Source organism: Periplaneta americana, chromosome 6 (genome assembly GCF_040183065.1).
Source record: "Periplaneta americana isolate PAMFEO1 chromosome 6, P.americana_PAMFEO1_priV1, whole genome shotgun sequence".
Lineage (NCBI taxonomy): Eukaryota > Metazoa > Arthropoda > Insecta > Blattodea > Blattidae > Periplaneta > Periplaneta americana.
In genome coordinates this window covers 39691179-39703778 of record NC_091122.1, presented here as the reverse complement: position 1 = coordinate 39703778, position 12600 = coordinate 39691179, and the positions used below count along the sequence as shown (strand labels likewise).

The 12600-nt window shown below is 32.7% G+C and overlaps 1 protein-coding gene across 19 annotated transcripts in view; it reads right to left on the bottom strand.

The window, feature by feature from the left end:
• The window catches only part of Rbp (RIM-binding protein), a 409454-nt gene that overhangs the window by 137264 nt on the left and 259590 nt on the right, over positions 1-12600 (bottom strand). For 13 of the 19 annotated variants that reach the window (XM_069827954.1, XM_069827942.1, XM_069827940.1 and 10 more), the window contains one exon: positions 2651-2725. The exons of the other annotated variants lie outside the window; for them this stretch is intronic. In XM_069827954.1, the coding sequence (XP_069684055.1) occupies positions 2651-2725 (75 nt within the window). The remainder of the gene's footprint in view (positions 1-2650; positions 2726-12600) is intronic. 19 annotated transcript variants of the gene reach the window in all.

Here is a 12600-nt window from a genome sequence, read left to right as displayed (position 1 = left end):
AATATTGTGAAAATTATAGAAAAATTACGAAAATGGATTAGGATATATAAGACAATTAACGAGTTTACTGAGAAAGTGGCATTCAATGGAAAATACAGATATAATGATAATGTTCTGTTATATAATCAAAGGTACGGTACTGAATATTTTCGCTAGAATTCCATATATTTGCAAATTTTTAAAAGAAACATTATTTTTATTTGTTATAATAAAAATGTTGTGCAAAAACTTGAATAATAAGTCTATTTACACATTATATTTATCTTATTCTGTCAATATTACAGGGCGCATTTAAAACCACAAAAATTCCTAGTTCTCTTAAAACAGGCATGATTAAAAAGACTCAGTATGACATTTAGCCCGGTACTATACCTTTCTCTTTTTTTTTCTCCAATTGAATTTGAATAAATGGAGCATAAGTTCAGGCTACATTTTCACCTTCGATGGTCACGTTATTGTTGTTGCTGTTATTATTTTCGTCAGTTACTGAATTAAAATTACCGTATTTAATAATTTTAACAAAATGATACTTCTTCTTTCACCGTACCTAAATGTTAAAGGTTATCATTTTTACACATGTCTGTTTCTCATGTCTCTCTAAATATTCAACAATACATTTCGTAAAAAGTAAATATACAAAATTTACTCATAAAATGCCCTCCTTGTTTGACTTCAGCCTAAATGTTAATATTTGGAATGTACTGGTAAGTTAATGAGAGTTTTTTTCATGGTCTTAAACTCGCAAAAATACTAACATTGTTTTTCATTAAAATGTAAATAGGCCTATGTTAATGTAATAATGGACAACAGTGAAACTAATTTTATTTCCAGAAACATCCTATTGAATGCTGACATCACATTCACATGCTGCATTATTTCAACGGCAGAAACGGTTCTACCAAAACAGTAAAAAATTGAAAGATAATAATACAAGTGCACTCACCATAGCAAGTGGTTTGCAGAATAATGTACTTTTGCTGTAAAACTCTAAAAAATATTAGTAATATGTTATTTAAAGTGCTTTAATTATATTTCCCAAAGTTAAAACAGCAACATGGATAAATGCAAGATACAATTTTCCGCTTATAAGATCATGTTTTGTAGTTACCTTATTTTTTTATTATATACGGTATTATATTGAACTTTGTAATACATGTCACTGTTTATCTGCTTACATTAATTGTTTTACTATATTATTTAACAACACTGTTTGAACTACTAAGTTCTTTAGCATCAATGGAATTAGTGATAGCAAGATGGTATTTGGCGAGATGAGGCCGAGAATTTGCCTCTTTATAATTGGGGAAAACACCGAAAAAAAAAAACAAACAGATAATCAACCCAAACGGGAATCGAACCCACGCCCGAGAGCAGCTCTGGATCAGCAAGCAAACGTGGCTGCCAACTGAGCTATGCTGGTAGCTCATAAATAAAAATATGAATTTTTTAGTAATAAAATAATAGGCCTACATGTTACATATACAAAGAGGTGACAGCTTACTATTGCTCTGTTTGGAAATTACTATACCGTGAAAAACTGTACTACAATTTAATTAAGAAATATGAAAATATATATATAGCCATTGGCATCTCCAGCTGTAAATTGTAATTTTAATAGAGACTTGTAATCCATTTTGAATCTTGCATACACTACTTTTAACACTTGAATATAAGTAATTGATTAACTAGCGGACTTACTCATGTTAATTATGTAAGTCTGTGCAGCTTACAGCTGTTTCGGTGCTTCATCACACCATCCTCAGAGCCCACTAGATCTCGGCGTCATCTCGAACTTCTCTGTCTGTTATGTGGGTGCGTTTGATTGTTGAAAAGTGGAGTCAATTTCAATACACACACACTATTTGACTCCACTTTTCAACACCTTTCAACAATCAAACGCACCCACATAACAGGCAGAGAAGTTCGAGATGACGCCGAGATCTAGTAGGCTCTGACGATGGTGTGAAGCACCGAAACAGCTGTAAGCCGCACAGATTTACATAATTAACACGAGTAAGTCCGCTAGTTAATCAATTACTTAGAGACTTGTAATTGAATTTGTAATTTTAAACCATTTAAAATGCTGGTAAAAAGACCATATAAAATCCTCCAAATATCTTCATCTATGTCTTATGGCATAACAAACTACATATGGTTTTTTTAAAGATTAAAATCACGAAAGGTGAAGAATGAGTGTGTGTATAGAGCTCCATATGTTATTAGGTCTTAATCTTCATTTCTTGAATTCAGAGTAATTCAACAAAAAAGATTGTAAATTACTCTAATTTGATTTTAAAACTACATAGTAACTGTAATTTCTTTCTATTTACAGTAATATAGATCTGCACTAGATATATTAAGAATATAGAGGTATTAACAGAAGTATGTTATGTTTAAATTATGTTTCTGAAAACACTTCTCGAATTTATGACAGATTTCAAAATTTTATAGAAAATTCCTATTTTTATTGGATAACTTTTATCATTCAATTATCTCATCAAAATTGGTTCATTAACGCTGCTTTTTAAGAATAAAACAATGTTAGTTCAAAATTTTTCAATTAAATTAATTTTTCCTTTTTTTTCTTTATAAATTAACCCAAAGATTTGTACCAGAAGATACATCACGCTGAAAACATATGGCAGCTTACCTATACAAAGCGATGAATTTATCTCCTTTCCTTTGGTTACTTGTGCATCCAATTGCCACGCAACATATTCCCGTACTGAAAGAAAACTTTTTCTGTTAACAAGACAAGATTTCCACCAAATAAGGCCCCTACATAACTTGGAATCCTTTTCTATAGGAATGATTATGAAACTGATTAAAAAAATTGGAGTACTACTGCATAGCACTGCCACATGATATTTTTATACTAACCCATTATATATCTTGAAAGGCTGAGAAGAGCATATGAAATATTAATTATAATGTGATGTGTAAGTTAATCTGTAGGCCTACCAATTAACAACGAGAGACTGAAAACATTCCCCAGTACTATGTACACTATAAGACAGACCTATATCAGAATTGAAGTTAAAGAATAGATAATATGAGTTTGCCTGTAATGAAGACTATTTAATATAGTGATAGTAGTAGTAGTAGTAGTAGTAGTAGTAGTAGTAGTAGTAGTAGTAGTAGTAGTAGTAGTAGTAGTAGTAGTAGTAGTAGTAGTAGTAGTAGTAGTAGTAATAGGCCTAATAATAATAATAATAATAATAATAATAATAATAATAATAATAATAATAATAATAAAAATAATAATCAGCATTATTATTCTGTGATTTATTTAATTTAAAATACAGCACCATCCATACAACGACCAACACCTCCACCACCACCACCACCGCAATAATAATAATAATAATAATAATAATAATAATAATAATAATAATAATAATAATGATTATAATAATAAATAATAATAATACCGGTAATAATAATAACAATGATATTAATAATACAGTAGAACCTCTATTATCCGTGGTAATGAATGGGGTGGACTGAACGGTTAATCGAAAAAATCGGATAATCCGTACCATAAGAGATTTTCATAAATTATGTGCAAAAGCCTAATACTTAGGCCTATAATTTCGTGATTTTCTCCGTGGTCATGTTTTTAACGTGCTAGTTAGTGGATCAGAAGTTCACTAATTTAAGTCCGATTGTCAATGACGAGTTTTAAGGGTCAGGGGAATCCTGATGGTTGACTGTCGAAAGATAGAAGTCATGTTGTACTTTATTCTCGTACTTTATTCACTTTATCACTGTTTTTATTTTATTAAATCGCGCACAGAGTAACGTCAGTTTCGTACTCATTTGACGTGAGCTACAGTTTCTACTTTTCCAAACTTCTCAATTATTTACAATTATTTTTTTCGACTCTAAGCACAACACGTTTTTTTTCGACGATCATTGAAGACATTTTGCATCGAAAGTAAACTGTACAACCACTCGAACAGTAGGACAAATACTGATTGGTGCATGGGTTTGCAATTGTGTGAAAGTTCTTAGGGTCATTTCTTTGAAACTAGATACCGCAGTGACTATTTTACAAGTTGGAAAGAAACACCCTCTCCCACAAATAAGAAGAGCGTGGAAGCATTCTTACTAGACACTGTGTAAAAGGTTTGTAATAATCCTTTAAAGTAAAAATACGTACTAACAATCTACAGGACTTCATATTTTGTTCGGAAAAAAAAAGAGGAGGGGGGGGAGAGAGAGAGAGAGATAGAGTGTCGGATAATCCGCCGATCGGTTAATAGGGTGACGGATAATCGGAGTTCTACTGTAATAATAATAATAATAATAATAATAATAATAATAATAATAATAATAATAATAAGTAGGCAGCAAGTAACACTGATCTTATCTTGTGACGGTTTATCAACAAAGTCCTAAAAGATAACTTTTTTCAATGATGTGATTATATCCCCTTTATGCTTCCATGACTTGAAAGTTAGGCAGTTTATCTGCCAATATCTTCACTTTTAAGAGTTGGGACAATGACTTACAAGAGCATCAAGATTCCTTCACAATTTTCCAATCTATCATTCAAAATAATTTTGTAAGTTTTAATTGAATTTGTTTAACATATTTTTTTCAGTAAAATTTGCATGTTTTGCATAATTTTGACACAATTCGAGGCATTGTAATTTTCTAAATCTCAGTTTATACTTTATATCATGTATAATAAATTGCGATACACACTTCTGCAAAATCTCTGCTTCAAGATTTCCACCACAGATGATCGTCATTGTACTGTTGTTACAACACTTCAAACATACTTCCTTTTAAGAATTCGGGACAGTAATCTGTAACATTTACTATGTATGATACTACATTCACTAATGATTTTGTTTATGTTGAAGGTTGTGAAGTAATCTACATTATGTAATATCTTACCATGACAATACCGCTAACCAACAGACACATACAAAGCACGAGAATGACATAAAACAGATATTAACATTTAAAAGTATTGTAGAAATATCTTGGTTAATGTAGAGACTGCACAAGCTACATATTCAGAAGAGCCAAGCAAAGATTTTTTCTATCTTCTCCAGAATTTCTCTGACTTACAACTGAGATGGCTTGCATTACAATAGCCATATTTCAATAGTGCATCGGTTATTTTCAATGACCAAAATCTAGGACTATATTCCGTCAAATAATTTTGTCACTGCATGAATTTGGGTTCCTGAAGATATTTATACATATTCTCATTTATTACAGACATCGACATATAATTTAGTATAAATGAAGTTACAATTTTAGTTTTCAAATACCGGTATGTATTTTTTGAGCACGTGAATGTAGTTTGGAGTCATCAGAATACTATCAGTGTTGTCCATAATTACATTGCATCTGGAATCAGTGACGTGACTGTTTAAAACAATATGAAAATTATTAAACAAAATAAATACAATTTCAGAACTACTCCTACACTACTGAATGCACTAAAACAAGCTACACATGCATTGCTTTAAGCTAGAAGCTACGCAAAGGTCTGTTGCATAACGAGGGATTATATGGACCAGGGTTGTTGGAACTAACTGATGTTTAGAGAAAAATTATTAGTCAATAATAAAATTATAATTAATAACTTATGAAGTATCTGCATATATTCTCAGTATCAATCTTTTATGTATACAGTATTGCTCATATAATACATGAAAATAACAGCAGAAGGTTTTTGTATAGTGTTTAACAAAATTATTATTTTAATCTCGTATTCCGTTCTCACTACCATTTATAACTGAATGATTTCCTTCCCATTTTATAGGTAAAATGAAGAATTTTGAAATTCTGGCAATATCCCCATAAAAACTTACACTTTTGCGTGAAAACAACATTTAGCTTATGATTACATTGTTAAGAGACTAAACATTTTCATAAAAAATTAGTACCTGTTCAATTTGAGAATAATATTAAAGGAAAGATATCCTACTATCAGAAAGAAAACGCTCTAAATTACGATGGCATTAATGTAAAGAATGTATTAACAGATTGTACTATAGTTATGTGTAATTTAATTGATTCTTGTTATCAATGAAATTATATTTTTCCCCAATTAGAAATACATTAATAATGTCCTTTTTGAAAGTAATATCAGTATAAAGCATCACATGATTTTAAAATCTTAGTAGTTCGATTCAAATTAAATATTTATTTAATTTAAAATCAATTTAAATTATAATATTGACTACCGGTACAGAAGTAAAAATAGCCGATTTACATTAATAATAATAATAAAAAAAAAAGAAAATCTATGTAAAGATTAATTTTTCTGATCCTACAGAATTATCTGTGATGGTTACCAAATGTTATTAATCAAAATATTTTAGTACACCCACTCAGATACTTCCCAAAAAAAAAATTGCTAATTTCGAAATGCGTTTTGTAAGAACTATTTCCATTGCTGTACAAGTTGTTTGGGTTTCTGCACGGTATCATAGATGAAGAGACATATAGGGTGCTATTCATAGACATTTCGCTAGCCCGCGCTACGAGCGTGCTAAACAGGATTCATATCATATCATATCGCTGATAACTGATCCAACAGACAGATTCCCCTTTCTTTGCCTCCCTCATGATAGGTAATACATAACTCCGAAACAAATATAAGACAGTGCAAACAGAAATTTCGTACCATTTTGAATGCCAAATTTTGGCGAGATAAGGCCGAGGATTCGCCATAGATTACCTTGCATTCACATTACGGTCGGGGACAACCTCGGAAAAAACCCAACCAGGTAATCAGCTCAAGCTGGGATCGAACCTGCCCCCGAACGCAACTTCAGCCGGCAGGCAAGCGCCTTACCCGACTGAGCCATGCCAGTGGCTACAATGATGTATGAAGGAATTTATGTTTACCATGTTACATGGTGAAAAAATTATTGTTGGATACTTCTTGTTAATTAATTGCACAGCAATAACTTAGATAACAATGACTAACTACAGACAGACTGCTCAGCAAAGTATTTTCCTGTGATCATGTCACTACCTCATTGTTAATAAGTTCAAAAACGGATACTGTTCAGTATATAAAATACATTATTTAGTTAAGAATTTAGTTATAGGTACTAACAACTGTCTAGTGTCAAAGAAAACTAAGTGATAAACTATCTAGTTAACTAGTTTCAACTTTGTATCAGCCATCTTCAGAACTAGTGAGGTCCCTATTATTTAGGTAAATCAATTTATCTAAAATATATTAATGCAATTATTTATAGTTAAACTGATATTTAATATTTGCACATTATTAAGTAACCGGTATTTGTTCGCTCAGGAGTCACTCTGACAGATAAGAAATTGTAAGAATTCATTTATGCGTAGTTTCCGTTTCAAGAACATTTCATTTTAACAACAGATGGGGATATTTAAACTTTGTTGGATGGGTCAATCCGCTAAAACCACCACTTTTGGGACTATGAAGTTTCAGAGAGAAGTGCACAAAAAGTTTCAACCGCCTAGAAAACCCAAAGTATAAAAAAGTACAGTAATACGTAATTTGATTATTCATTTTCATTAATGTGCTATTCATTGAATTTAATATTATTACAGTAGGCCTAGGACTATTAGGAAGATAAAAAGGAATCCATACATTTTGCAGACTCTTACATTAGGTGAAAGAAACAGTGAATTCTTTTAGACGTTAGAATTGCTCTTTAAAATCATCAGGGGATTAATTTTAGATCAGAAATTTATAGTAACTTGTTAAAATTTAAATGCGAAAGTAATTTTAAGAGACTGTGGAAATGGTTTCTTTTTCTGAAAATAAATATGGGAAAATAGCTAAAATGCTATTGATAAAGTATAGTATTTCTAATACAGGCGTCAAGATGCTGAAGTAAACATAATTCCGAAAACATATCACTATAACTAATTCAAAAATGTAGTAATAAATTACTTATAAATCATGTGCATTTACAGATAACTTCATATTCATGTAGGACTTCACGTTTATGTTTCAACTTATCCTTCTCTACTACATTACAGTAAACTATTTTCATTAGTGAACAATTAACCAGTTAAGTTTTTTTTTTAAGTTGGTCTCCAAGTTAAGTTTAAATTTATATGTATTTATATGAAGTTTCATTCAAGAAATAATTTAATAAAATCATGCAACCCTGGTGAGGAGAGAAGGGGTTATCCAGACAGACGCAGCAATAACGTACTGTTTAAGATTGCATTCGAGTGCGCGAGTTTGGGCAGGACCCGTTTGCATATCCTGGTGAGGGAGGCCATGGGGTTCCCCAAAAGGGGCTGGGACCGAACCCCCTGGGAAGGCCGGGGCTGATGCAGCGGCATTGCCCCATCGCCCCTCATCGCTTGCAAAGGCAGCACAGTTGCAGCATGCACAGACAAAGTAATTACAACGTAACATTCGGAACATGAACGAGAAATTCTTGGTTTTGACCTGTAGGACTACCATATTCTTATTATATTTGAACTTATTAGTGAAGGGAATGTTTACAGATGAAGAATTAAATCTGAAATCTGTAAATTTCCTAATATGTTAAAAGTTAAACAACATTACTAAAAAAGCACTGTCCCATTACTAATTACGAAGTATGTGTCGGTGAAAATACACTCTGGCAAGTAAAATATGTGAAGTTATGTAATGAATTCAGGACACATAATCAAATATTGCTGAGACTTAAGAAATAGTATACAGTTATACAATTACAGTAATAATGGCTTGGAGACGAGTAAACATGAAGTTACAAGCAGTCCCACAAATCTAACCGAGGTGCTGAATATATATGTATAATATAATCCATGCATATTCCTGCAAAAATTGCGGGTTGGGGCAAGTGTGTGTGACTGTGAATATTTGCTCCAAAAGATGTGTGAGAATACCAACATTTAATTCTGATTTTGATAGTTGCGTTTTATTTATGTACTGGTGTTCTGCCAGAAATTCATTATTTTTATACGATATAAACAATTCTAATAATAGAGTAAGGGTGTTAAATTTTAATTTATTTTCCTTCCTCATTTCAACTTTCTTGAATGATGAATTACATTCCTAATAATTAACAGATGAAATCATTTTAAAATTAAGACTTCTTACGTTTACATCAGACTAAAGCAATATTTTCTAGGGATCCCAGATGCTTCCGGTGATTAAAAAGTGTCGGGTGAAAACATGACATTTACATCTCCACTTCTACTATGTTACATGTATGCATGTCTTGACTTATAACAAAAGTTTTACATAAGATTTTATCTATGACACAATTGAAGAGTGTGACGCCAAAACTCACTCAGTCCATTTGGTCATTTTTATGATTTATACATGGGCTATTCCATATGAAATCGATCAGTAAAAAACCTCGCATCTTTTTTATACTCTAATTTTTTCCCTACTTACACAAGTTGCTGAGGAGAGTGCATTTTCAAAAATATACTATCGAAAGTCAAACGGTTTTCGTATTACTGAGCGACAAATTTAGCATATTTTATAAAAACAAGCCTCTTTCAGCGCTCAGAACTCTGGAATCATTTACTGCAGAACATTGAATGAGAGCTTATTTTGAAGATGACATTTGGTAGGTTATGTTAAGAAGTAATCCTTATTTTTTATTGTACACAGAGAGACAGATAATTTGATTTTACTTGCTTTTAGGCTTTTTGGACATTTGTAAAAATGTAAAAAAAAAATATTGAGAAAAAACTTTGCATTATTAAGAGGGATTCGGCATTGTTTGCTTAGTGGCTCGGCAATAAGTTTCGAGGGTATTAAATAAATTATTTTCACACGCCTAGACTTGAACGGCGCAGTACTGCACCAATACCGCACGCACTGGCCGAGAGCTAAGATAAGCGAGCATTGGGCGTCATTTTACTCCTGTGTTTATGAAAACTTGTGATAAAGCTAGCCCAGCCATGACTGCTAGACGACACATAACGTGTTTGTCTCCTGGCCTTGCTTGTCTCGACTACCTCCAGTCTCACAGTCAGCTGATTACTTCACGCGCGTACTATTTATTTTCTTTATTTGATATTTTCAATACTTTCTTATCAACGTACCACCAGTAAAAAATACGTGTTTATTTGTACTTTCAATGGGGAATCTAACCATATATTTTAAAAATATTTTTTCGTGGCCAAAGGCGTCTTAATGAAGAAAAATCTAAATTTCTCCATTTCCATAAAGAGTAAGAAAAACTGTTTACATGTCAATATGAACTTTAACTTCTCAGCATCAAAATAAACCATGATTTTGAACATTGGGTGAAAGGGTTTCGGAGCCACAACAGTTTAAAGTTGCTAATTTTATGAAAATACGATAAATTTAAATATTATTAATTTAAACACTATTAAGTTCTGATGCCTCAAACTTTGCACAAAGCATTATATCACAGTTGTCTACGGACAGAAAAAGTTTCATTGTATTTAAAAATTTCAAGGTCAATTTTCTCTATATTTCGGTCGAGTTGAGATGGAATAGCCCATATATATGATTATGTTTGAAACCTCTATCATTATATTTTAAGCGTGTTTTCTTCCAAAACAACGCCAATCCTTGTCTAAAAGTTTGTGTTATTGTGCATGTCACTTGAAAATTCTCTCAGTCCGTAGACTAGTAGATAAAATAATTAGCCCAGTCCTTTAATAAAAATGGACTTAACACGTTTTGGGATTATATTCTTCAATTGAATATTCATTCAAATTGAATAGAAGTGAAGAATAATGAGCAATTCAGAAAAGGCATGAAGTAAACTTATGTTTTTGCTCTATAGCATTTCAGCAGACTTCGTTTTCTGGAGCTTCTTTAACGCCACTTACATTTTTTTATTGGGTTATTTTACGACGCTGTATCAACATTTCAGGTTATTTAGCATCTGAATGAAATGAAGGTGATTATGCCGGTGAAATGAGTCCGGGGTGCAGCACCGAAAGTTACCCAGCATTTGCTCGTATTGGGTTGAGGGAAAACCCCGGAAAAAGCCTCAACCAGGTAACTTGTCCCGACCGGGAATCGAACCCGGGCCACTTGGTTTCGCGGCCATACGCGCTGACCATTACTCCACAGGTGTGGACCGCTACTTACATTATCAGTCTATTTTTGTGACTATTATTTCTTCAATACTGGTATTATTTTTTCTTAAAAACCCATACTGCATTTTTATCTACTGCTAATGTTGCACTACTTTTCCAAAAACTGGGTTAGCATGACTGTCACAAACTAGTCATGGTATACTCAATAGGAAGGGATACGCAAAATTCGCTTCTGTGATAGCGCGAACTTTTTACATTGGAGAAAACCTCGGAAAAAACCAACCAGGTAATCTGCCTAGACAAGGATTGAACCCAAGTCCAAGCACAGCTCCGGATCAGTAGGTAAATGTACGACCACCTGACGTACTGAAAGATTTCCCTGTTTGTGTCTGTGATCTACAAGAAAATAACGCGTTTTCTTGTGCTTTTAAGTCTAACTTTCCATGCGTTTTTTTAAGCGCTTCAGTAAAGTACTTCATGCCTTTGCTGCAGCAAAATGAGGGTCGAAAAAAAAAAAAACGTAAATAGGTCAACTGACTGCAAAATGGTGGACAATTAATATTGGCTTTATTACTGCAGTAATAAATTTAACCTTAAAAGAACCGAACATGTTAAATAGTTTCGACTTCCAAGATAATGACATGGAATTATTATTACTAGATGATTTTAACAATAATGAACGTTACAAAAGACCAAAATACGCATTCTGCCATGATGGATCGTGCAGCAAACTCGTAAAGCGAAGTTTTGATTTGCTGTATGGTTGCTACAGCTCTGCTGCAGTGACGGTGAAGCAAATGTAATAAAAGAACGGTCTGCTGCAGCGCTTTACATCTTGCTTTAAAAAAAAAACGCACGGTTTTCCACTTGTGTCTATAGTAGGGTTGCCAACCCTCCTGTATTTCCCGTATCTCCTAGCTCCCATATTTTCCTTCTCTCGAGCATTTTTCTCCCTTATTTTTGCATAATATAAAAATAATTATTCTAAACATTTAAACATTTAATTTTGCCGTGAATGATGATTGTTTATGTGATGAGTTTTGTTGTTCAAGAGATGCATTTTAATATGTAGTCTTTATAGAAAGAGTGCTTACCAAGAATGGGTTTTAGTGCTCCCTGTTAAAATCAAACAGTGTTAATGTTATAAATTTGGAGAAATTGGCTAATTTTATTCTAAGCACACCAAGTAGTAATGTTCATACAAAGAGGGTGTTTCACCTCAAGAACAATAATTGGACAAAAGCGCGGAACGAATCCTCCATATATGGTAGCGTCGTTATGCATGAATCAGCCGCCATGAGTGCAGTTAGGAGTCTAGCTCTGGCTGGTTCACCCTGTGCCTCTGTGACTCTTTGGGTGGCTGACAGTCTACGAGTATCTCATTTTTTCTGGGATCCCTGAATTTTTCGCAAACAATTTTGACTATGTAAATAGTAAGAACTTTATTAATACTGAAACCTCATCTAGACAGCTATATATAGAACAATTCTAACATTGCTACTATTAACTCAAATAGTCCACATATTCAAAAAATTAGTTCAGAATAAAATATTGGAATCCACACAAATCCAAAATTGAGTCTAGTTTCCA